At 41.9% G+C, this 26,254-nt stretch overlaps 1 protein-coding gene across 3 annotated transcripts in view; it reads left to right on the top strand.

The window, feature by feature from the left end:
* adamts6 (ADAM metallopeptidase with thrombospondin type 1 motif, 6) overlaps positions 1-26,254 on the top strand; it is a 64,901-nt gene that overhangs the window by 14,559 nt on the left and 24,088 nt on the right. For 2 of the 3 annotated variants that reach the window (XM_051412164.1, XM_051412165.1), the window contains exons 10-16: positions 2,007-2,153; positions 7,779-7,920; positions 12,637-12,744; positions 15,336-15,481; positions 17,563-17,626; positions 21,084-21,186; positions 22,578-22,711. In XM_051412164.1, the coding sequence (XP_051268124.1) occupies positions 2,007-2,153; positions 7,779-7,920; positions 12,637-12,744; positions 15,336-15,481; positions 17,563-17,626; positions 21,084-21,186; positions 22,578-22,711 (844 nt within the window). The remainder of the gene's footprint in view (positions 1-2,006; positions 2,154-7,778; positions 7,921-12,636; positions 12,745-15,335; positions 15,482-17,562; positions 17,627-21,083; positions 21,187-22,577; positions 22,712-26,254) is intronic. The other variant, XM_051412166.1, reaches the window with a different exon arrangement.

Below are 26,254 nucleotides of genomic sequence, written 5' to 3' on the forward strand. Positions count from 1 at the left end.
ACAATTTCAAAGTGCATGTAGATTTTTTCCTTTGGTACGAATGAAATTCACAGGAGAAGACTTAATGTCTGTAGATAAAAACAGCTCATTTTAAAGTGTCAAAAGCACAACTATTCCTACATTCAGGGGATTGTACACTAATGAAAAAAAAATTTCTGCCAATAGATCCTCCTAAATGTTACACACTGAACTTTTAATGCTAAATTAATATTCTGTCCACCATGTTTTCATCACCGTGGCCAATTTACAGAGAAGTGTTTTCTTTCATTTAGATTTTATGATTTCACTGTCATATTTTGGCACTGGCAACTTACACAGTTCAGTAGTTGCTTTGGAAAAATATCTCACTCCGACAGCCGCCTGAGGGTCTTTATGGTCAGGTCTGTCCAGAGGAGCATCCTCTGTTATGATATGTGACGGTGTAGTAGTAGTTTGTATTTCCAACCACATCTGAAATCAAATGTGTTTAAAGTTCAGAGGCAAGGCGGCGTGTGAAGCGTGATATTGATTAAGTCTCTGAAGACAGTCATAGTGTTGCACCTGGTTGTTGAGATGAAAAGTGACAAATAAAAGATCTTCAAATATACTGGCCCCTTAACATCTCCTACAGTATAATATTCTCTCCTCTCCTTGTGTCACAGAGCTCTTTGCTTTAGACAGATGTTCTTTGGCATCTAACTAATGTCAAACTATTGGCTCTTTATGTCTGTCACAGTACAGCGCTGCTCAGACTTTGTTAATTTCTTCTAATTGTTTCAGGTCCCTTAATATGACTTCTTACTCTGTTTTTGTCTGCTGATTTCTGACAGCTCTGCAGTGTGAAGCTCTGGCCTGCTGTGGACTTGGGCATATCATGAATCTGGCAATACAATCTGTAGAATATTGTGAGAGGTCATATTGATCACATTCATGACCAGATTCAGTCTGACGCATTCGACTCGAGTCCAAGCCTCTTCCAAATGACAAATTCCTTCTCTTGCTTCAGATCATCTAAAAACCTGTGTGCTCTAATAATCGCTCTTAAACAAACATTTCTTACTGCTCGAGTCCGCCAGACCTGCATGTAGCCCTTTTTCCCCCAGCAGACGTCTTGAACTGTATCTCCACATATTTGCTCATGCAAATGTCAGTTTTCACATACCTCTGGCTCTTTCTTCCTGAATATAAAGCAAAATAATGATGATGTATTAGTCTACGTATCCCTCTCGAGAGAGTTCAGCAAGATGGCGATTTCCTTTATTATGTCTCGTGTCTGCTTCTGTTGTGGGGCAGTTGTAAAAATAGTCTCTGCTTCTAGAGGATGTATAAAAAAAAACATGCTGCAGCGGGGTTTCAACTGGGGCTGATTTATTTCCAGAGTAGGGTAAAATGTCATAAACGCCAGCCTTAGAAAAACAGGTTCGGGCTGCGCGATGTGGTCGGGTTTGTTATATACATTAGACCTGATTTGTGCTCCTGGACTGTAAGGAAAAGTAAGCTTTGACATCCTGCTGTAACATGAGATTTTCTCTCAAATGATATCCAGACAGATAAGATTTTTTTTAATTTTTTAAATGAATTGTTAAAAGTGAGTTATTTTCAGCCTTAAATTGTTAAGCAGCTTTCACAACAGAGCACAGAGTTGGGAGCTGTTTGGGTTTTGGGTCTCTCTCTGTTCTCAGAGACTGATCTAAAGGATCCCCTCGTCCTCGCTCCAGTCGGCTCTTCGCGGCCTGCTCAGACCTGCAGGCGGTGATTGACAGGCAGGCATCAGAGTGGTGATTAGAACTTACTTGTGCCTTTCGAGCTCCAGACAGGGTTTGACCCCTGACCCCCTCCACACAGCTGTTTCAGAGCCACAGAGCTCGCTCTTTACAGCCAGGGCCACTGAGGGAGACGGCAACCTGGGCTGTCCACTCTCATCTAAACAGTTAACTGCCAAAGCGAGAATCACTTTTAGACCTGCGGTTACTGATGACCGTCATACCCAGCTGCCTTAATTCCAATTTTAATTTTGTGTGTTCCAGTTTTGGGATGAACCACGATGGGATTGGGAATTCCTGCGGTACCAAAGGCCACGAGACGGCCAAACTGATGGCCGCCCATATAACAGCCAACACCAACCCTTTCTCCTGGTCCGCCTGCAGCAAAGACTACATCACCAGCTTTCTCGAGTAAGTGGATGATGGTTGTTCCCTGTGGGACTGTGTTTGTGTGTGTGTGTGTGTGTGTGTGTGTGTGCAGTAGAGAAAAAGGTGCAGCCGCCACGCTTTGCAACACGCTGCCACTGGCTGGCCTTTGTGGTGACCCGCTAGGCCATCCTGTACGCAAGTCCTTCCCCACTTATTCACATCCATTTCATCACCAACACCGCTGCCAGACCTCCTTGTGGCTGTGTATGATAACTGGGTGCCTTCCACCCTTGCATCCTCGCACCGCAAGGCGGGTGATGTTAGAGCTCATGTGGTGCTCAGTGGTGATGTGTAGACCAGCTGCCTCCAACCGCTGCCCCACTGTTTTCTGGATAGGTCATAGAAGACAAAAACTTGAAGTGCACAAATAAACTGAGGAGTGAAGCGATGACGTTTGGCAGAATGAGGGATGAGTCCTGCCAGCCTGGCATGGTTAAAAAAACGTACACAGGTTTCTGGGAGTTAGAGAAAGCCAGACAAAACATCTGGAGCTGGTCTGGCAGTGTACTCTGATTTGTCAAAGATCATGACAGGACTGTATGAAAAGCTACTACCCTGATCCCTGCACGTCATGGGTACATTGAGTTGAAGCTACTTTTAAATGTGTTTAAATTAGCAGCTTTACTTGGGATGAATCTGATTATTACAAGTACAAGCCTACGAGTACAGGCTGAATTAGCTTCGCTCTCTTGCGACATTGTCGGGCTCACGATGGACAATTTTATGAAAACTGATGCAGCAGAACAATACGTCTTCTTTTTTAATCCACAAATTCATCTTCCTTGTCAAATCCTGGCACCTAAAGTACCCACAATGCAGCTGAACTGCAGTCAGTTTGGCCGGACATTTGGGTGTGTTGTGCTCCTGTTGCCAGGTCTCCCCAGAACCTCTAAACAGACTTTGGGATTGGTGGAGTAAGAGTCATCCTCGTCTCACTTGGGGACTGTTGGTAGCAGCTGTGGACTGAAGACACTGAGGACATTTCTCCACAGACTGGGCTCTGGGCGGGCCACTGGCCACTGCTGGGAAACTGCTTCATTGTGTAGGAATAACAATCAGAAAGTGGTCAGGATTGTTCCCGCAGATGAGAAACATGCTGCCATTCTTCTTTAAGCATCACAGGATGAGGTCAATGAGTCCTCATCCTTGTAACACTCAACAACTCTGAGCAACTGCTTGCTCGCAGCGGTGGCAGGGTAGCTGTTAACTATAGCAAAGTGCCACGTTGACACTGAAGAACATGTGGCACAAGAAACAAATGTTAGAATATAAACAGAAATAACTCTGATACAGAGTGAGTCCTGGTGTCATTAAGGCTTCTTTAATCAATATTTTTTTAATAGCAATTGATGAAATAAGTACGTTTTATGTGAAAGGGGTTGCTCATAGTGACAAATCACGCAGAAAATCACGACCCCAAATGAATGCTCATATTGCTATGTATTGGTGTTTACAGTTTGTTGCACTGACTCCAAGTCGCAAAAAAATCTGTCACACAGGTACAACGTCTCTTAAAGAAAGATCAGATTACTTTAAACAGAAGACCTGGATGTTGCAGAGGCACAGAAGGGAAAAGAAGCGGTTCAACAACGAGGTGAAGGGTCATAATCAGACCTGAGGACCTGGAGGATGCTGCAGTTCTTTAGGAGTTAGTTCTACTTGAATAGGTTTTATCTGCTGTAACAGCTCTGAATAGAAGTGGAACAGACTTAGGGACAGAGGGTGAGAGACGTCAGCGTCAACTTCACCTTTTATCTGATTCTTAGCTGACTCTTACTAAGGTACACTTTAATGTAACAGGCTTGCCCTGCCGTCATAATATTCCTGCAGAATAATGTGCATGTATCTGTGCATGTATCTGCCTGTGTTTATTAGGTTTGATCTCATTTGGTGGAATCATAAAAAAACACATTATTCTCATTCAAAGTGTTATTTTTTTATTGCCCGCTGGATAATAGAGCCCATTCGTTTAAGCTTCCCCTTGCAAATAAGCTGAGCGGAGTTCAAATATCTCTATTTGTAACTGCTTCTGAGTGCAGTCAGAGATCCATCTCCTTTCTCTCTGCAGTTCACTTAATTGGCCATCACTAAGACCTGAGTGCTGCTTGCAAATCCTAATACACAACCCTGTGGTGGAGTATCGGAGGTTGGATGCAAGTCTGCGGTGTGTGTCTTTGTGCGCGTCTGTTTGTGTATTCGTGTTTAGCTGGCGAGGCCCTCCAAGAAAGCCGATAATAGCGGCTGTGGTTGTCAGATGATGTTTCCGGCTGAAAGCTGTTAGAGGAGGGTTAGTGAACAGCACTTGTGACAGAGATGACAGTATTATATGCCAGCTTCCAACTGGGACACAAAGAGCCGCTTCTCTGCTGCTCCGCCGGGTTCCTGTCCGTTTCTGGCTCGAGTGCCTGAGAGTGACCAAAGCTGTGCTCTAACAAAAAAGACACAAAGTTGTTTTGCTTGTTTTCAAAACTATTTGCCGGCCTACATTATACCCCTATTTGTATGTGAGTTTTTCTTTTCATTTTGGGTTTTATTGCCTTTAGCTTTTATGTTTCTTACAAAAGGGTTCTGTCTGTAAACTCCCAATTATCCTCCCTTTCTCTCCCTCAATCAGAATTTTGGATATCGCACATGCTTCTCCAAGCCAAGTAAACAACTTTGGCTGTGGTGTTGGCCTAGATTCACCGTCTTGCTAAAGCAATATGCGGTGCTTTGTTTGGGTTTTTGAGGAATGGTTTATGAATGCACTCACAGTTCAGTCATAGTTTATTCTCCCGAGTCTGCATGCCAGTTTGTTATAAACGTTATATGGCAGGCAGTTTAAGTTCATTAAACTCTCAGAGACCACATGCTCTATTAAATTTGATATTAGACTTGTGTGACTTGTGCCTTATGATAATTGTTAGGTTAGTCTGATTTAATCACGCTGCTGTCTCAACACTGGTTGGATCCAATCAGGATGGTTAATATCTACATGAATGACTGGTGTCAGAGTTCAGGGATCGCTGATGTTCTCGCTTATTAGAGGATATTTCCGCTCAGCATAATGAATTTGGCTGAATCCACCAGACAGGAAGCCTTTGCGACGATGTCAAATAATAGCCTCTATGTTTAAACTTTGACTATTTTGTCTCTCTCCAAACCAATAAATAGTGAGGCTTGCCCTTGGTGCACGGGGAGTCTGGGGCCTCAGAGACCGGTTTGTCTCTCTCGCTCCATGATGAGAGGGTCCTCCGAGGAACAAGAGCCAAGAAACAGGATTATTCCATTCAGTAACTGAGAACAGGGGATAGACAGAGCAAGAAAGAGGGAAGAGAGGGGGAAAAAGGACGGAAGGAAGGAAGAGTTTTTCTCCTTTTGGTCTGGAATATTTAAGTTGCACTTGAAATACATTTTTTATTTGCCACCCTGGGATGAAAACAATGAATGTTGTCATTGAAGCATCGTCCCAGTTACTCTGGATAACACACAGAACAGATTGTCAACAATTTTTGTAGGGATTATTTCGAGTGGTGAGAACCAGAGGAGCGCAGGTGACATTTTGGGAAAGAAACTAGTAACTTATATCAAATAAAAGCACTTAATGACGTCCTGAAGTAGCGTGCAATCATGGCAGTTGTTGTCTTCACCGCCATTGCCGCCATTGCAGTCAGCTTCTCCCGGTTAGGATTCTTTGAGTGTTCTTCGTTCAGGAGGTTTCTACCGGGAGACGAATTGTACCTGGTGATTAAAAACCGCTAAAAACACAGAATAAAGCAGTTCCACCTTAAAAATCACTGCTTCTTCGACACCCTGGTAGGGGCTGCGAGCCGAGCTGCTGCTAACGTTAGCTCAGCTTGTTTCTCTGATAACTTAAGATCCAGACATCCGATGACTAAAATCCTTCCTCCGGTTCAAATCTAGAGTTAAAAAGCACCAAGATCTAAACAGTGGATGGTAACAATGTGGCTTCAGACTGGATAAACAGTCAATGTATGACAGCTTCTGGCAGACAACCACAACGCTGACACAGGCACAAAGGGGATATGACGCCATCGACAGGCGACCGGTGAAACGCAGCGTTACCTGAATAAAATACCTGAGTTTAAACATTGTTGGAAAGATAATGTGAGAACTTCACTACATATAGAACATAGAGCTGGAGTTTATAGACACTTTATTTCAGAAATGTTACATATTATAGCTTTAAAAAATAGTCATCCACATACTTAACAAAGTCAGGACAAAATATGGTCATTTTTTTGCTTTGGTTCTCCTGTAAAGTTGGTCAAATGTCACTCTCATCCCTTTGGTTCTCACCCCTCGATTTGTTAGCTGACCGCAATCTTTCCACATACCCTGGAAACCGCAGAATTACCCCCTGGAGTAGAAGTAGCAGGGGTCCAAGAGTTTCTAGGACATGGCTTATTGAGAAAGTATCTAGGAACTTTTTAGACACATTTCAGTGCTGTGAGCAACACAAATTAATTTCCATTCACCTTCATGCAGGAAGATAATCTCAGATACAAATATCTCAAAATCTGGAGACCAAATATATGTTTTTGTAATGCGAACAGGCCGTCTTCTCTCCCTTAATCTGTTCAATCCTAAAGCCGAGCTCTGCATTAGTGTTGTCACCGGGCCCACTTTTCCTTTCGAGGGATGGGAAGCATTCCACGGCACGTCGCAGCCGCCGTAGCTGGAAATATCTCTTTGTTATAGTAAATAGTTGTAGTAATATTTTGCCTTGAGAGAAAGCTCTGACTCAGGGAGAAACAGGGGAGGTAGAGATCAAAATGAAATACATCTCTGTTTGTTTATTGGCACACAGTCTTTAGTATGATTTTAGTGACTTACGCTTTGGCGAAACGTCAAAAGGAAGAATCTTATTCCGTGAGCCGAGTGTCCTCAGGATCTCGACCCAGAATAAACAGACACACCAACAAAAGAAACTCTGTGAGCTCCTTGGCTGAAGTGTTTTCTTATTTTTTAGCTACTAGAATAAAAAACAGCTTGTGTGTGTGTGTGTGTTTGTGTGTGTGTGTGTGTCTGTGTGTGTGTCTGTGTTTTTCCTGCAAGTTCATTGTGAGCACACATATTTCTATCTGACAAAACAGACTAAACATAATCCTAGGCCTGGACATATGACCCATAGCTCACTCCAGATTCTTCTCTTCCTTTCCCTGCTCTGTTATTTTATTGGCCCCTCTGTGGATTCTCTATAAGCAGTGACATACAGAATGCTGCAGCACAGAGCCATATAATCAGAGAGGGCATGTGGTCTTTTAAGACAAGGCAGACCGGCCCTCTTCGCCTCTGGTAAAATGTCTCCTTGTGCTTCAACACTGCCTTTGATGAGGAGGCGTTGATGTGTAATATCAACATTAACTACATGTCATTTGAGATCTTTGACAAGCTTCCTACAATAGTAGTTTGGTGGTAAAATTAACTGAGTCAAAAAAACAAGCCAAAATCTTAAAAGAGAAGAGGAGGTGGAGGACGAGGTGCGGGTGGAGGGGGGGGACTTTAATCATCCGATCTTGGCATTTCTAACTCTGCCATCAGCCAAGTGTAGAAAGGTTTCTTTGTGTAAGAAACAATCCTATTGTAGGTTTGTTTTTTTGACAGCTCAGGTCGGGGGACGTGTCTGGACAATGAACCTCTGAAACGAGACTTCCTGTACCCAACAGTGGCCCCGGGGCAGGTGTACGATGCAGACGAGCAGTGTCGCTTCCAGTACGGAGCCTCCTCACGCCAGTGCAAGTATGGGGTAAGAAACCAGCATCTTTCACGCTCGCTCACTGCTGCTCACTTCTCCTGTCCACACTGAGGGATCCCTGTTATATGTTTTATTTTTATTTTAAACACCCACTCAGGACATGGACAGGAGAGTTTATATTATTCGGATATTATCCCGAAACATCGCGCACACACTGCCGCAGTCAGCTGGTGTTCAGATCCCCAATGTCTGCTGAGAATAAACATCCATAAATCTGTTTATTAGAGCTTAAATGATTTGTTGATTGAGTGAAAATTCATCTATTTTGATAAGTTAATTAAAACATTTCCTGTGGGTTTACCTAATTTCTTTGTCTTATGTGATAGGAAAAACTGATTATCTTTGGGTTTTGGATAGTTGGTTGGACTTTGAAGACGTCACCTTGGCTTTTAGGAATGTTATGATTGCGGTTGTTCACAATTTTCTGACAAACAACCAAATGATTGGACAATTAAGAAAAAAAAACAATCCAATAAGGAGAAAAATTATAGTTGTAGCCCTTCAAAACAAAGAAAAAAAGTCACTCCTTACAACTTCTGATCTTGTCTCAAAAGTAATCCAGGTGACTGCAGCATAGATAAGAGCACCACCCTGTATCCTTGTCTACAGGATCCTACGCTATTTATTACCTTTACAGCACCAGGACAAAGGTTTTATTGTAGCTCTTTCTATTATACATCAGTTATCTATTCATCAATTCACTGATGAAGCCTGAATGCGCAGGTGTTATTCGTCACCTTATGGTCCGATACTGAAGCCTGACACCTGCGTAGCTTCACACTGGATGCAAAACTGATGAACTGAAGTTAGGGACTGTCTCAAAAGTGCCTGTAAAATGACTAAAAGAGCTTGTCAGATTTCTGTTAACAGCTTTCAAACTAACTTTATTTTCCACTGGACCTCCTCCCATTAAGGGGCCAGTATACAGTCTGAACATTTATGCCGCTGTCGCCGTATTTAAACGTCCGGTAGGTAACATGTAGGAGGATCTACTGGCAGAAAGGGAATATAATATTCATAGGTATATTTTAATTTAACCTGAGAATAAGAATTGTTAATAACGGCTCATTCTACGGTAACAAAAACACGTTGATCTACAGAGGGAGCTTGTCCTCTTCTATCCGCCATGTTACGTGGGGCCTTTCACGGCCACCATAGTTTCTCCTACACGCTTGGAAGATGAGCAGTATTCAGTTGGTTGCACTAATCCCACACAGGATGACAGACGGCTTTTCGCTCCACCTTCGAATGCGGTTAATCAGGATGCTATAAGTAATGGAAAAAGCGCTGCATGGATTCGTGTATAAAAGTGCTGTATAAACACTCAAAAATAAACAACAAAAAAAAACGAAGCAATCTGAAAGAATAAGCGCCGTTTTAATTTCTGTTAAAGCTCTATTTTTTACATTTAATAACGGGTGTTGATGTACAGTTATAGCATGTTCAGTCCTCACCGGGATAATAACAGTTTTCCTAAAGTTTATATTTCCTCTTCAGATTAAAGGAGGGTAAACATGCGAGGAACATAATTGGTTTATTATTGTCTGACAGCTGGTTGGGAGGTGTCTGTCCACACTTTGCCTTATTCTTCTTTTTAATCTCTAAACTTCCCGGACAAAGAGATGAAGGATTGAAGTCAACGCTCCCCCTCATCTGATTTCCCTGTAATGATAATGATTCGACCCCCTTTCCCGAGTAATGAGAAAACCTCAGTACATGAAGTGACACGGGCAGTGAAAGACAAGGAACAAACACGCGGTAAAAATGAGCAGCTGAAAGAGTCCTCAAAGATTTAACGAACAATAACGTGATATTGCTTTGCGTTACATAAATATTTGGGCACGCGATGGAAAAAAGAGGGGACAGAGATTAGCTGAGATCATAGAGTTATTTCATTTCATTGAAAGAAATATCTGACAGCAGGCCCCAAATCAAGCCCTGTTATTTTGGCTCCTAAGCTCATAATTGTGGTTTTAGATCAGCATGAAAGACACACATTTATGAGCGGATTGGATTCCAGCACTGATTCAACAGAGCTAGATTGGAGTTTTTCATCTGACAATCAGATCTATTTCATTCAGCCATCTGTGAAAGAGATGCCCTCTGCGACTGCTCACAGGACAGACGCGACCACAGAAATGGATAAAAGGTCTAATGAATGGAAGAGTCTGGTTTCTGGAGCGAAAGGCTCAGCCATAACTTATTGAGCTTTTCCACATTTTGGGTTGAATATTTTGTTGTGTTATCATTTTGTGCCGCAGAAGAGTGCAGTGATGGGGAAGGAGGGGAAGCTTAGCCAGAGCATATCAAAGTTTATCTCTAATATTACAATAAATAATGTCACACACTCATATTGTAGTTTTAATAGTTCACTGGTAAAACAGACTGTGAGATAGCACAGTGATTTGTTAGTTCTTCAACCTCAGAAAACTCCACAAATCTGTTCTGTATTCATTTATCTTCAGGACAGGACGGAAATTTACCACCACCACATGACCTGTTGTGTCCTGTTCAACTGAGTTAAACTGTGAACAGCAACTTAGAGCAGCGGTTCTCAACCGGAGGGTCCGGACCCTACAAAGGCACGCAAGATGAAACACAAACTCAATCGTGCTGCAAATGAACTTATATAGTTCGAGCTACTTTTTCTACCATTTGGTCGTTTTCCCAAACAATGACGGAATGATTATTAAGTAATGACCATCAAAACCAGATGACAATTCAGTTCGGCTCTAAGGTCTGTCTGTTGCTGTAATATTACAGTTTTAGATGGATGGTTGTTAAAGTTTATACAGACATTCATGGAGGATTAATTACGACTGGTGATCCCCTGACTTTTCTTCCAGCGCCACCAACAGGCCACTTATCCTGTGAAATATCTCAACATCTACTCAGTGGAGTAGCATGTTTTTTTACAGACGTTCATGGTGCTCAGAAGATGAAGCCTACTGACTTCCATGATCCCCTGACCGTCGCTCTACTGCCACCATGATAAGATAACTGGTCTAAGTTTATGTAGATTGGGTCAGCTTGAGGCTCTGATTGGACTACTTGTTCCCAGGTAAATCTACTTCAACGCTGAATCAAATCAGTTCAAACAATCTAAGAACAATAAATCACTCTTTAATTGAACTGCTCACAAATCAAACCAAATCTTGTGCTGCTTTGTATTTACGGGTCATTACCAAAAGAGTTTGAGAACCACTGATGTAGAACAATACAACAACAATATTTCACAGAATATGGCCCGACGGCACCTTCAGAACTGCAGGGTTATCACAGGCTTTAAATCACAGCATGAGACTGTGTCAGAGGTGGGAAAAGTAACACAGACGTCGAGAGAGGAAGTTAGGATAATTTATAGCAATAATTTGGTTTCAGTAAATACTTCCCACTCCTCAGTTAGTCTGTGCTCGGAGCTACTGACGCAGACAGGCTGGCCGTATGAGCTGAGCGACACTGGAAGCTGAAGGTATGAAAAGCAAACAACCTTTGATGGCTGTATTAGCGAGGCCCTTACTGAGTGCCCCTGCCCTTTTTATTGCCGGCTTGTTCTCTCTTAGCGTAAATCCATCAGGCCCGCATCCATGTTCGTTAAGGCCTGGGCCGCTGACCTTTCAGCAGGGCCCAGATCGTGAATAGAGCAGCGGGGCGGCTTATTGAAACCAGCTGGCAGAGGGGAGTCGCTGCAACCAGAGAGCGGCAGTTTGCTGCTTTATTTAATCTGGATAGGCTCAGGGAGCTGCAGGGCTGTGGCATATTTACTGACCCCGGAGGTCAGAATCTATGCGCGGGATCGTAACTCTTCTTCATGAGCCTGCTCTTCTGCCGTACACAATTGTCCTGTAAAAGTCTTTGAAGTCGTGACGCGAATCAACCCAGTCGGGTTTAATGTGAAATCTAATGCAAGGTTGTGCAGAGCTCTTCTCGTAACATGTGTTCACTTTATGGTTTTATTTATTTGGGGGCAACTTAGTGCTATCTACTCACTGTCTCCTTCTCTCTCACACACACACACACACACACACACACACACACACACACACACACACACACACACACACACACACACTCCTTTCCTTTAGTAATCTAAATGGATTCTCCTTATGTTCCAGACTGAGGAGTGAGGAGGGAGAAGACGGAGATGTTTATTCAGACCACTCAGTAATACTAAAGATATTTGTTAGGCCTACAAGTCGTCTTTATCTAAGACTTGGGGGGCCTATTGCTCACTCTTGATTTCCCCTAAGAAGCAGAAATTGGATTTCTTGAACTGATGTCACGGTCCCATGTGGTCCTGAGGTGAACGTGAGCGAACGTTAGTCATGGTGTTGATCCAGCTGACTCTTCATTTCTCATAATAGAACATTAACAGCACCCGATGACCCTTGGCGTATTGCTCAAGATGCACTGTGATGCAAAGCATATGGGTTCTCGAAGCTGGATGCGTCTCTGCGGTCTGGATGCGGTCTCATCAACTCCTCTCATCCTCTGATTTGATCTGGAATCGCGCAGATTTATAGACGAATTTCCGTGATGTTTGTGTTCATTTTTTTCTCTCACAGCTGTCAGAGCGCAGAAGAAAAACAACAAGAGGAAAACCACCAAAAGCTACTGATAAATCATTCTCACCCTTATTCAGCAATCCACCCCCCAGTCTGCTGAATTGATTTATTCTGACCAACTTGCTTTTGCCTTCTTTCCTAGGAAGTGTGTAGAGAGCTCTGGTGCCTTAGCAAAAGCAACCGCTGTGTAACTAACAGTATCCCTGCTGCAGAGGGGACCCTGTGCCAGACCGGCAGCATTGACAAAGGGGTAAGTCATCAAATGTTGATGTTGAATGTTGAAGATTCACACAAATTACCAAAAAATCAATTCTCCAAGTGATATCTTGGGATGAGTGAGGTTCTCTGGGTTTCCTGCCTCCACTCACACCTCCCTCACCTGCGTTAGATCAAGACCTCAACCACATTCTTTAGAAATAAAAGCATGGTTGACCCACGATATCTCTGCTAGCTGTTCAAATCACAAATCACAGTTTGCCTCAGAGCTTTATGGTGTGACCCCACCAAATGCAAAGTGAATATTCTGCCTTTAATCTGGCTAAAAACGGTGGTATGAGCTGAAAATAATTTAATTTAATGTCAGTAAATGGATCAAAAAGATGCCGAAATACCTACATCATGACTAGTCTAGAGGTGAGAACACCATCCCTTTAATGGTTGCACACATAATTAGTGCAGTAGCTAATGATGCGCTTCAGTACAGTCCTCTGTGGGCAGATATTAGCCTCTGCTAGTGGTACCTCACTGCCTGGACTTGCATCTATTCCACTCTGGGAAGGGGTACCATTCCCTGAATGTGCACTCATGCAACGGGTGTTACGACACACACTCACACACACACACACACACACACATGCAAGCAGGCCAGGCTTTAGGTCATCAGCCCGCTGTTGATGCCAGCCAGGTTAGGGGAGACAGTTTTAACACGGATTACGGCAGCCATTGTCACCGGATGGTCCGAGGTCTAAAAGGGAAGAATAGGAGAGTGTCACGAGCTGTCACCCGTGATTACCATTAGCTCAGTGGAGCCTTTGAGGACCGGGGCCCACGGACAGGGTCCTGGACAACACAGGGGGCCCCAGGTTGAGCCTGGGGGGCTTTGGAACAGCTTTTGGAGCAGCTTTAGGAGATCCAGTGGCATACCCCGTCTGCCCCTGCCGGGGGACAGCTTCAAAGGAATATGAATGTCAGCCATTTCTCACCCAGCGTGTAATGGAGAGAGGCCCTTCCAACAGGAGCAGGGAGAGAGGGAGAGAGGGACTGGGGGAGAGGGCAGAGGGAGGTGGGAGAGAGACAGAAACTGACCAACAGAGAGGAGGTTTTTTGTGTTTTTTTTCTGGACTCGCAGAAACTCCAAGTTTGAAAGCAGACTTCATCTCCCTCCCCTCTGCCAGTCGGTTTCCCTGCTGTGTCCTGATCCCTCCGTCATCTCTCCATCCCCGCTCTCCTCGCTCCCACTGCTAATCTTGTTTAGACAGCGTCTCAGGACGTGAATGAGTAAGTCAGCGAAAGAGGACAGTGGCCCAACGTAGCCCTCACCTTGACTGTCCCAGTCTCTCTGGGTTCTTAACCTACTGACACAGTTGGAGAGACAAAGGGCCGTCTCTGATCCCCTCTTCCCTCTGGAACTCTGAACAGCTTAGCACGAGGCTTAAAACACTCCTGAAACACGGCATGGTGCTTTCCATCCCTCAACTGCCTCTGAAAACACCTCACAGTACTCTGGAAACATGAATGAAAAATACAAACACATGCTAAATCAGTATAAGATGTTGTGTTAATTAAGCTAAAAATAATGGTTAAAGTTAAGAATATGTTCAGGAGAATAGTACAACATTCCCCCTCAGGTAACTTCTGGAACAACCAGTTCCCTCCCCATCTTATATGTTAACTTACATCATAATTTATATTAATTATTATTTATACGAGCCAGGTTGGCTGATACCTCCCGCTTCCAGTCTTTAAGCTAAGCTAGGCTAATAACACCACGACCTACCTACTTAAAAACTGGAAAACAACAACAAGTGCAAATATGGATCGATGCTAAATGCAAATACTCACTGTGGCAGTAGCACAACTGGAGAACTAGGTCATAAAGGTTTGCCAATGTTAGCAACCATAAGTTAGTGGCCACACAAGGAAGGAAATTTGTTTAATTGCTTATGAATTCAACATTTCATTTGTAAGAGGAAGATTCTTAGTCTCGCTGTAATGAGGCAGACATACAATTTATATAAATATTCTTTTTTCACTCTCGGAAAGCAGTCAAATAAGCACATATCTTCAAATGGTGAACTATTCCTTTAATGCTAAAAATGTCACAACCTGACTTCAGTATCATGAACTATAAATCAATAAATCAATAAAGCTCAAGGAGGAGGAAACCAGGACAGCAATAACTAAATGGAAAATGTCAGGTAAGAGAGGAGAAATAACAGGACTAATGCGGAAATGAAATTATAGGGTGAGTAAAAGTGTAATCACTAGTTAGTGTGTGTGTGTGTGTGTGTGTGTGTGTGTGTGTGTGTGTGTGTGTGTGTTTAAAGCAAGAGACTGTGTTATTGAAGGAAAACTTCATCAGTCAGGTTCTGTATAGTCTACATTTCACTATACACAGATGCACATAAATTTATAGTAAGCTAATAACTGTTGGAAAACTGTAAAACTGACACTTAAGTATTCTGTGTTGTAATAAGTTGCGTGTTATCGCGAGTCTCGCCTCAACTGAAGACCCTAAAATAATCGTTAATGTGTCTTTTTGTTGTAAAAGAAAAAATAATTCAGCTCTGCTGCATAATAACCAACGTCTCCCCATCTCTCTCTCTCTTTCTGCTGCTCCAGTGGTGCTACCAAGGGGAGTGTGTGGCGTTCGGTACCTGGCCTCAGAGTGTGGACGGAGGCTGGGGGCCCTGGTCCATGTGGGGGGAGTGCAGCAGGACCTGTGGGGGCGGTGTATCCTCCTCCATGAGGCACTGTGACAGCCCAGCGTAAGTAGGCAAAGTAAGCCACAGCAAGCTGAACACACACATCCAGGTCCTGCCTACAGGTGTGTGTTTGTGTGTGTGTGCACATGTGTATGCTGTGTGGATGTATGTTGTATCCCAGTGGGAGTAGAGCTCATTAGATAGCAAATTAGTCGTAAAATACTTTAATGGGTCGATGCCTACTTCCTTTGGGGAAAAGCAGCCTTTAAAGCTCTATGTGATGACTTTAAATACTAACTTTTGATTTTATTTTTTTGTTGTTGACTCCCACAGGATGTAAACAAGCAAAGCCAAACAGAAAGTGATGTATTTATTGTTTATAATGCACAGAAACAGTATATATCAGCCGGTAGCACACACAGTTTATCACATAGAGCTTTAAAGATCCCATCAAAAAGATAGCGATCAATCAGTGTGATCTATTTCCTGTTGAAACTGGTCAGTAAGTAGTCAGTCATAAGTGTAAACGTATGGGCTGTGGACAGAAAAGCAGAGAGAGTTCGATTGATGATGTATTGGCTGGTCAGTTACAAACCTCGCCACTGCAGATGCATTATTTTCCAGGAAGTTGTGCCCAAAAGAAGAAATACCAAATTATTCTTCAAATAAACTAAAAGTTAAACTCATAACCAATAAGCCAAACACTTATTCAGTTCTCAAGGGTATTCCTGCTACAGCCTGACATGGTCTGGTATTTATTTGGTATATTTATGGTCTGGTATATATTTTATTTTGTGGTTTTCTGACTTTCTGACTCTTATCTCTACTATAACATTATTATTTAACATCTAAGAGATTCAAATTTAAATTAAAAAAGTAAACACACCATATCTTATCCCTGGAATCATGTTTCCTGCTTGTGATCTCGTTCTACTCTCATCTTGAAAGCAGCTATAAGCAATATGTTTATTCAGTAACCCTGTGAAAGGTGTTCCTTGTAGTGATGAACCTGCAGCTAACGTTAGAAACCTTAAGCTAGTGGTCACACACAGACTAAATAATGCTGTTGCAGGAAACCCCCTGAGTGTATTAAATTGAGTAAGCGTTTGTTTGATTGCCAATGATTTCAACATTTTATTTGTAAGAGAAAGTGTTATTTCTTCTATCAAAAGTTAAAGTGTCTGAGAGATAATCACCAGGAGGAGGTTCTTTAAGGTTGTAGTATGTCCTCATGCTGTTTGCACTGACACAGCGTGTGCAATCAGTTAACACACAGCTCACTCTCTACTGCAGATTATAGTGCTGTGTGGTTTTGTCTTAAGGCCTCTCATGTGTCCTCGCCAGACAAATCATTGTCCAGTGCATCTTCGTCTGGCAAGTAGACGTTTGGGATCTTTATCTTTCTTCCAGAGTTGCATTCCTTTTGTTTTGGAGGCTAGATATTACGTCAAACACGTCATGGGAAGACACGAGAAAGAGCCAGGGTTGAAGCAGAGGGAAGGGGGAAAAAAAGGGGGGGAGGAAGGAGGAGGGAAGAGGAGAAGGCACCGGCATAATGTGGAACACCTGTGTAAGGTGATCGCTGCCGCTCAGGCATCGGTGCAAAGAGGAGGGAGGCAGAGAAAACACAGCCAGACCAGCCTCTCACACATTCATTACAGAGCCTGTCTCACAGCTTTTTGCAGTGAAGTGGAAATAGTCGTGGAGGAAAAAGGGAGGCTAATGAAGGTGAGAAGAGGGAAAGAGATGATAAGAGAAGAAAAACAAACCCTTTATAGATGTAGTAGATGTGCAGTGAAGAGTAGAAAAGGAGAAAGAGAGTTCTGAGGTTACAGGACTGTAGTCTCTCTCCCAAATCTAAATGGCATGTCACACTTAAGAGCTCTTAGAGCAGCTTGGATTTCATGAATGAATCATTGGCACACATGCTCAGCAAAGCGGCAAAAGCAGACACACAAACACACTTTGTCTTCTGGCAGAGACTTTTTGAGGCCTGTTTCATGACCTGCATTCACCAAACCCTTCCTCGTGTACTCGCTACGCCACCAAAGATGATTTCTTTGAAGAACTGTGTGATTGTAATTTATTGATGTGATGTGTTGAAGACGTCCCCCCCGCTCATTCAATTCTCCTGTGTCTCTCAGCCCGTCTGGAGGAGGCAAGTACTGTCTCGGAGAGAGGAAACGTTACAGATCCTGTAACACCGACGTGAGTTTTCTTCATTTCTTTGCCTTCCCTGTTTTACTCTGTCTGCTCGGTATTTAAAACAAAGCACACAAGTGACTTGGAACCTAAACTGTCCCCCTGATGGATGCTCCGCTCTGGTTGACAGTCGGTCTGTTGAGGCATTCTGACCTGAGATGGATTCGAGCTCTGAACCTCCTCTTTGCTGCTCCACGTTTTTGCTCCTGCAGAACGTGCTATCTTAGGAAAGGCTTTATAAGGAGCACATTACCTAGCAGCATCACACCGACGTTAAGCTTTCTGACATGTTTTCCTCCTGGAACGCGGGACAGACGATGATAAAAATGCACAGGCGGTGATTCGATATTCCCCCCGGTAACTCTGGGTTTATTCGTCTCTTTGTCACTTCGTAGTCCATATATTGTTTGTGACATTTCACTTGAGTCAACGATGATGACAGTTTCAGAGTGTATTCCACGAAAAGCGATTCACAGAGGTTGGGTCTGGAGCAAAGCTTTAAACAAATATTTAACATGGCTGCGAGTTGAGATCTCTGTTCAGCTATTTCTAGGTGGGCTTTTTTTTCACAAGGTGAAAATTGAAATAGTTAGGGCCCTGGTGGACATTTAACCGCAAGTCTTAAAAATAACAGCTGAGAGCAAGCACTGAGTGTTTTCTTTGGAAAACAAACAACATCCCTAACCGCTATTTCATCACACTGACCACACCTTGTCCAGGGAGATGTGTGTGTGTGTGTGTGTGTGTGTGCGTGTGTGTGAGAGCACCAGATGTCGATACAATGACAAATACTCACACACTTACACACATAAATTGATGTTTATATCCCGACTATTTTTACATTGATCAGTGGTCAGATATTATTTGTTAATGCTGCCTCCCTCCCTTCCTGTTGCTACTACGTCTGTCCTGTGGGAGGTTACTTTATATTATAAAGGCTGTTCCTATTAGCATAATGCTTCATGCAGGAGCTATTGAAAGAGGGCTTTGACACACTCAAATATGTAGGTTATAGTTTTTATATATACATTAAAGCTCCAGCACAATTCAGTGCTATACTTCCATAAAGTAGAGGGACTTAAGAGAAACAGATTAACAAGACTTAGTGGTAGCAGAGTACTGAAAATCGCAACTGAAGTAGAAATGTATATATATAATATTAACCGTACGAATTACTTAAGTAAAAGTAAATATTACTATTTGGCAAACCTACTCAATTAAAAGTATAAGAGTATTTGGTCGACAACTACTCAAATTGCAGGTTGCTTTGTGTTTTAATATTGCTGAGTGTATGTCTTTTTATGCAAGTCCAAGCCAAATCTGAATCTCAAGTCTCTTTTTTGGAATGTGATTAGTTTTAACAGGGATTTAGCCATAAACAAAAGTATTAGTATTAGCTAGGTTATTGATTATAACCGTATTATCCTGTTTATGGCACTAATTGGCAAATTAAGGGATTACAAAAATTATTACAAATTATCCAGGGACATGGATGTGTGCCAAATGTCAACTTTACAGTGGCGCTAGAAGAGGTGAAGAAGTCAGGCGGTCACCAAAGTCACTAGGATTCATCGTCTTTGCACCAAGGACATCTGGACCAAATTTAAATTCAATGCATCCAATAATTGTTGAGATATTTCAGGCTGCACCAGCGTGGTTGACCAACTGACATCCTCTAGAGCTGCTAGCATGCAGCGTAATGACCTAAACCTAAACCAAGATTACTGAAGGGATGAGCATTTTCTCAGACTTGACTAAGCTCCTGAAGAGCCACGGAAGACGTTGTACAGCTGTTGTCACAGATTGTGTACTGCAGCACTCCACATGACTACTAAACTGACTTTAACATGTAAAATCAGTGCAGTTCCCCTTTAACTCTAGAGAGTGGAGTCTGAGGTCGCGCCATGGCAGGCTCGTGGTATTACATCAATAATGCTGTTAAGTCCAATAATTGATTAGTAAATCAACGGAAAAATATTGATAATCTATTAATCATTTCAGTCATTTATCAAGAAGAAACAACAAAAATCGTCTGGTTCCAGTTGGTTAAATTTAAAGGCTTTTCTCTTCGGGTTTTGGACTGGTGTTGTAAGACGTCTCTCTGGGCTCTTAGGTGATTTTTTATGATTATGAACTATTTTCTGGCTATTTTTTTTAGACAAAATGATTCATCGATTAGTCAAAACTTAAACAACAGGTTAATCGATAATGAAAATAATCATTTTAATGTGACATTTGAGGTTTTTTTTTTTACTTCTCTTCAAACACGTGTTGGCACATGTAAATCTCATTTGGCCCTGTGTTGTCATTTCAACACACACTTGTAATAATATTATTCTGTCTCTTCTGACTCAATCTGCATGTTTGATGTGCAGGTTTAAAGCTGCCATATTGGCAAAACACTTGAGTGGTAATGAAAGTGGCTCAGCCTTCCCTATGGCCCGCTCCAATGTGGAACGCTTTCAGCATGTGAAATACAGCTTTGACCTAAGATCTTTTATTTGTCCTGGGGGAGAGTGTTTTGGGGTTTCTAAGGACCTTTTCACACCAATAAAGTGTTTCTTTCCACTTTTTACCTCCTCTTACTGGAGCAACATCCACACATGAAAACAAAGCAATCCCTCCAAATGCAAAACACACGGCTCTCAATTAGGAATTCCAAGAAACAAGTCTGTTTTAGTGTCTGAAAATAAAATGTGACATCTTTGTGCTGACTTTGTCCAGTTGTTAATAATGATGTTGTCTATGCAAATTAAAGCTTCCCAGAATAATCGTTGCACATAATTCACTAGCCTGCGTCTGAAGATCTTAAAGGACCATTCCAGTGTTTAAATCATGTTTTCAATTTATTTTTCGGATCATTTTTTTGAATGGATGCCACCGATTTTCAGATTTATGGATGTTTTTTTCCTGACGTTAACAGCTATGCATTGCTTTCCGTTCATTTCCGTATGGCATGAAAATCAATTTGCAGACTCTTAAAAACTTGTTTGAGTTGTATAACCCATCAAGTCTGCACTTTTTATTTGTCGAAGTTACATAATCATTGCTCGGTAATGCAGTTTAATAGCAAATTGATGAGAAAAGTCTGTATTGACTCACGATTCACTGTGATAGCTTACACAACTCAATGAAAGCCCCTTTTTTATATACTTAACTTTTATTAGAAAGCTACTTTTATGTCAATAACAACATGAGAAAACAACAACCGTTTCCAGGCAAACGTGGATAGAAAGTCTTACAACCGTACATAATTTGTGTATGATTATCCGTGTTTGGTAAAGCATGCAACAGAAAGAAAAGGAGGTAAGGTAAGAGAGGCAGAGGAGCTATACTGTACATCAAGCTTCAGGAGTCTTTCAATAGATGTTCATATTTTGTGTGACCATTTGAAAATGATTCAAATGCTCAAAGAAAAACTTTAAGCATCACAAATTCTAAAGTATTTACTCTTTTATCGCAGGCCTGCCCTGTAGGATCTCGTGATTTCCGAGAGAAGCAGTGCGCTGATTTTGACAGCATGCCTTTCCGTGGAAAGTACTACAACTGGAAGCCTTACACTGGTGGTGAGTTCATGACCAGGTTGCACCAACTCATAAATCCAAACTGAACATTAGAGATTCATTAGCAAGGGTGTAACCAGGGCATAGACACTGTGGGGGTCCTAATTAGAGATTTTTTAAAGTGCATTTCCCACAATTCTATGATATTTATGAAAATTTGCACATTTATATTGTAGTTTTGAGAACTATATTGACATTTTAATTCACATTTAAAGCAATAGTGTATGGTTCTCCTGAGATAGCTTCTACTTTAAATGCACCTACCAATTAGAATTTGAAATTTTCCAGTCGTAGCAAAAAGGATAGCTTTCAATGGGGAACAATTACAAGTGGCTTTTTTTTAGAAATAACTAAACACTTAATAACTGACACTGAGGGTACAACCAAGCTGGGGACTCACACACTTAATGTTTTCTTCACAAACCAGAATATTGAATACGTCCAATCTCTAGTATTTTTAAAGTGCTGAGCTGTCATCTTTTATTTGCGTCACAAATGACAGTCAGCAGGCCGGCCTGTCTCGTGTACCAAGTTAACACCAACGGGGGGGGATAGTGAATTCTTCAGATTCCTGTACACTGCGCAGTGTGCTCGCGACCCCCCCTCGCTTGTTTTCTAGATCTGCTCCTCGTCCACCCTGGGAGATTTTACATTTTGGAAAGACGCCTCTACACATTTCATGTCAAGAATCTTCCCAGAAGAAGGACCCGGGGCTCATTCTTTGGCCTCTTTTTGGATCAGAAGTTATCTGACCGAGCCAGAATGGGTGGAAGTGCTATTGTACTGTATCACAGTTATTGGCAGGAGTTTAGGAGCTCAGGCTATGTGTCATTCTCCCCCTACGTTCTCTCCTTGATGTTTGCAGATCATGGAAAATATCCACTTAACTAAAAACACAAGAAAAAGTGATAAAAGTTCGAAGCATGTAAACACGGCTTTTATTTTCTTTGAGAGATGGAAGAGCTTAAGTTAGATCTCTTTTATCACAGGGCTCTGTTTTGTCAAATCCATCACCTCCTGACATACAGCGTTCCTCGGGCCGGGGGCCGTAATATAAAAACAGCAGATAACCTGCGTCAGTGTAATTGTTGTTGGCAGCCGAGTGCCGTCTCTGTTGGTGTCAGTGTTACAGTGACGTCAGGCTCTGGGTTTTAGATCTGAGCACCGCTGACTTTACTCCACATGATTATTATTGTCAACAAGTGGGAGAGGAGATCCCAGAGCTGGCTGCAAGTCCTGGGACAACACCAGTGTTTGCCGGTCTCTATGTGTTGTTTATCATTTATCTCTTGAGTTGTTCTATAAGCGTTTAGGTCATGTTGTCTGTTTTCTGTGTGCAGGCTTAAACTCTAGATAACGATGTGCTCTGTTTGTGTGTATTCTGTGTAACCCAGGTGGCGTGAAGCCCTGTGCGCTGAACTGCTTGGCAGAGGGCTATAATTTCTACACAGAGCGCTCTCCTGCAGTCATAGACGGCACCCGATGTCAGGCTGACTCTCTAGACATCTGCATCAATGGAGAGTGTAAGGTAAGGGAGCAGTGCTTTGGCATATATGGTTCTTAGAGTCATTTATAAGCCCAAATCCACACGATGACATGATTTAGGATGCTCTGCCAATTTCGGTTTTATTCTCTTTTACTGAGGTCTTAAAAGAACAGGACGGTATATAACAGAAGGGCAACAAACACGAGCAGTCAGAAGCTGAGGACACTTGTACAAACCCCAAGTTAAATGATGAAGATGATTTCCCAAACAAACCAGTCTTTGACACTTCAAACTGACTGTGCTGAAGATTAGCATTTAGCTTTTAGCATCGATGCACCTGTGAATGAAAACAACCGTTGTTAAAAGCTCTCTAAAATCACGACGTGATAACAGTTGCAGTTGCAGTTGCTGAGCTATGAACTGTAATAAAATGTCCTCATAAGCCTAAATTTGCACTAAACTGAATGTAACAGGTTGCACCAGCGACAGACTGAACGTACTGCTGAGCTGATGACAGTCAGTCACTTACTGTAGTGCATTTGAACCGTTTAATCTAAAAAAAACCGATTAAAAACAGAAATGTGTGACATAATTTTCACTTCTGACCAACTTCTTGTTTAAACTTTGACCTGTTGTAACTAACATATGGAAACTTTTAGATCATTTTCAGTTTTAGCTCCAAATAAAGTGGCAGTCTGATCGTCTGCTGGATCTAACACTGGCAATGTGGCCACATTATTTTGATGAGTACAAATGTTTTCATAGCCAATAAATAAAAGCCAAGTTGTACTTTAATAAACTGAAGTTTTCAGTCTGCCAAAGTTGGAGCTCAATGATTATGATTAGGTTTATAAAGTATGACTTAATGAGAAAATCTCAACTCAAGGTCCACTTACCACTTTAGACTTATGATCTTCCTCAGCTGACTGCGCCTCTAGTCATGTGACCAAGTTCCAAACCGAGGCTCACCGGCTGAGGAAGACTGTAAGATGTGGTTGAAAGCTCTGGAAAATGCAAGCAAGTGGACCTTGAGTTGAGATGATCTTTTTAGAAAATGCAAAATGCTCACGTGTTCTTTCATCGCCACTCGCCAGATGTTAAAAAAGCTCCCTAAAATTACATTTTCTTATTAAATTCAGATACTTAATATACTATAGGCCCTAATGTAGGAATTAATCATTTCAATATGTGATCAATCCTGTTTGATTACAGCAAATCAGGCAAATATGCAGAATATGAAATGACATGTTGATGCATTAACTGGCCCTGTGCCAAACTGAATCCAGTATGAAGATTGATTTGCATGAGAAATACATGTCAGATGCAATAAAAAAAAGAATGCATCTCCCGCCTTGAAATAACACAATGACACACAGCCCTGATAGTATTTCAAATTACAGCTAGACTGACATGCTAGCTCTGCTTTCCTCATCCTCTGTGTTAGTCTTTATCTCCAGCAACACAGTTAGCGAGATACTGACTGCGTAAACACGACTGCCGAAGCACAGGACTGCACCATTCTCCAGTGAAGAACAATTAAGCCTTTGAGTTGCTGATTGTGGCTGATTGTGATCACATGACTGGCATTTCTCTTTTTTTTACTCTTATCAGGGCTTTGCAGCCTCGACCGGGATTGTTTTGTGATAAATAAAACACAAAAAATCATTGTTTTGATTGAATAATGATTTTATATATATTTGAAAAGGCTGATTTAATAACAAGGCAAAATAACATTTTACTGAAAGGAGTTGGCAGTTGGTGCTGTCTTTGTTTTCACGAGCATAAATCATTTTTGTACAGTTTGTGTGTGTATGTAGAGATGAGGGGGTTTTCAGAGTATTTTCTGAGATGCAGCTGAAATAACTTTTTGGTTGCTCGCTTTAAGTATTTGCTTTGACTTCCACCTGACCGTACAATTTGATTCCTGTTTGGCATGACCACGCAGCGTTGGTGCCAACAACATTACTCTGATTCTAATATAAAAACACAACATGGTGTGTGTTTTAATGGGAAGAGAACTCTGAGAGGTGGAATATTCCCTACCAAAGCAGCATTGCAGGTTTATTTCCAGTCTGAATCCACCGTGTCGTTTTATTTCAGAGGCTGGCTCTCCGGGTTCACTGCCACACTGTGATAAATCTCTAGAACACTGTCTGCTTGGAAAGCTTTCAGAAACACTCAAAACTGCTCTGCTGTTTGCAGGTGCTGGAGAGACAGACAGACAGAGAGAGAGAGAGAGAGAGAGGGAGAGAGGGGGGAGATAGTGAGAGTAGAAAGAACTGGGAGATCCAAAGGAGGTAGTGGAAGTGTTGGTGATAACAGGAATCCTCCCAGTTGTATTGTCACACAGCATTAACACACAGTTGATAAGCTGTTATCACACAGTTTACTGGCTGGAACAGTCACTCCCTGTTTATTATAATAGTACAGCACAATTTATGTTTGCTATCTTACTGAAATGTATGCTCTGTAAAGTGTCGGGCTGCTGCTAACAGTTATTTTAATTATGGATCAGGGGCGTTTCCAGACTTTTTTTGACTGGGGTGACACAAGAGGGGCACTGACTTTATTTACTTAATTTATTCCAATACTGTTTAGGGACCCCAGCATGCAGAAATATTCAAATACACTAAGCGAAAATAACCCATTTACCACATGCAAGAAACTGCATGGGATTAGCATAAAGTGTCTGCAAACAGGAGAGTTAAGGGATCCTTTTGAAAATGGCCATGCCAGTTTTTCCATCACCAACATTTTGCCTAAAGTTGGAGTGTTATTTAGCCCCCTTCCTGATATTTACTGCTTGCTGTAGAGTGACATCTATTATATTAAGTAGTGAATGAGGGAGTGATTTTAGACACAGCAAAGCAGCAAGCATGTTAATACTTTGGTTCAGTTATGTTCTGTTGTTGTTCAACACCACACAGTCTTGTCATTTTGAGATGCTAAGAACTATATAATAAATAACTATAAAAGTTATGTGCAAAATCTTTTTAAGAAGATAATTAAAGTGTACATTGGTGTCAACATATAGTACACTCAACACTATAACAGCACTGCAATAAGAGTCACAAATGTATGTTTCCTCCGATGTAAAATGTGTTAAAAATATTCAAATTGTTCCTTATATATACCGCAGTAGACTCAACCATAGACCGTTGGCCCAACATGTAACAAATATTTGAATATTGCAGATCCACTAATGAGCCCATATACTGCTGGTGTTTTTGCAGCCTTTTAAAGGGGGAAAAATAATTCAAAAATAATGAAAATCTTACCTTCAATCAAAATCTTCTGCATACCGCTGTTCCACCTTTGACGCTCCGAGGCATTACCAATCAAGCACCGATGAAGCAATCACTACAAACTGAGCACAGATAAACATTTAATGGGCTCCATACGGCCTCCATATTAAAATTTATTTGAAGCCAACACATTATTATCTGTTCGTCCGTCTAGTTTAAACACTCAGAGACCATAATGTTTTATGACATCTCATATGTTTTATATGTAAAAACCAAAGATGCCAAGTTGCCAGCAATTACAGCTGCTTGTATCGACGTAGCTGTGTTGTGGATCAGTCCG

This window comes from Dicentrarchus labrax, unplaced genomic scaffold (assembly GCF_905237075.1).
Source record: "Dicentrarchus labrax unplaced genomic scaffold, dlabrax2021, whole genome shotgun sequence".
NCBI lineage: Eukaryota > Metazoa > Chordata > Actinopteri > Moronidae > Dicentrarchus > Dicentrarchus labrax.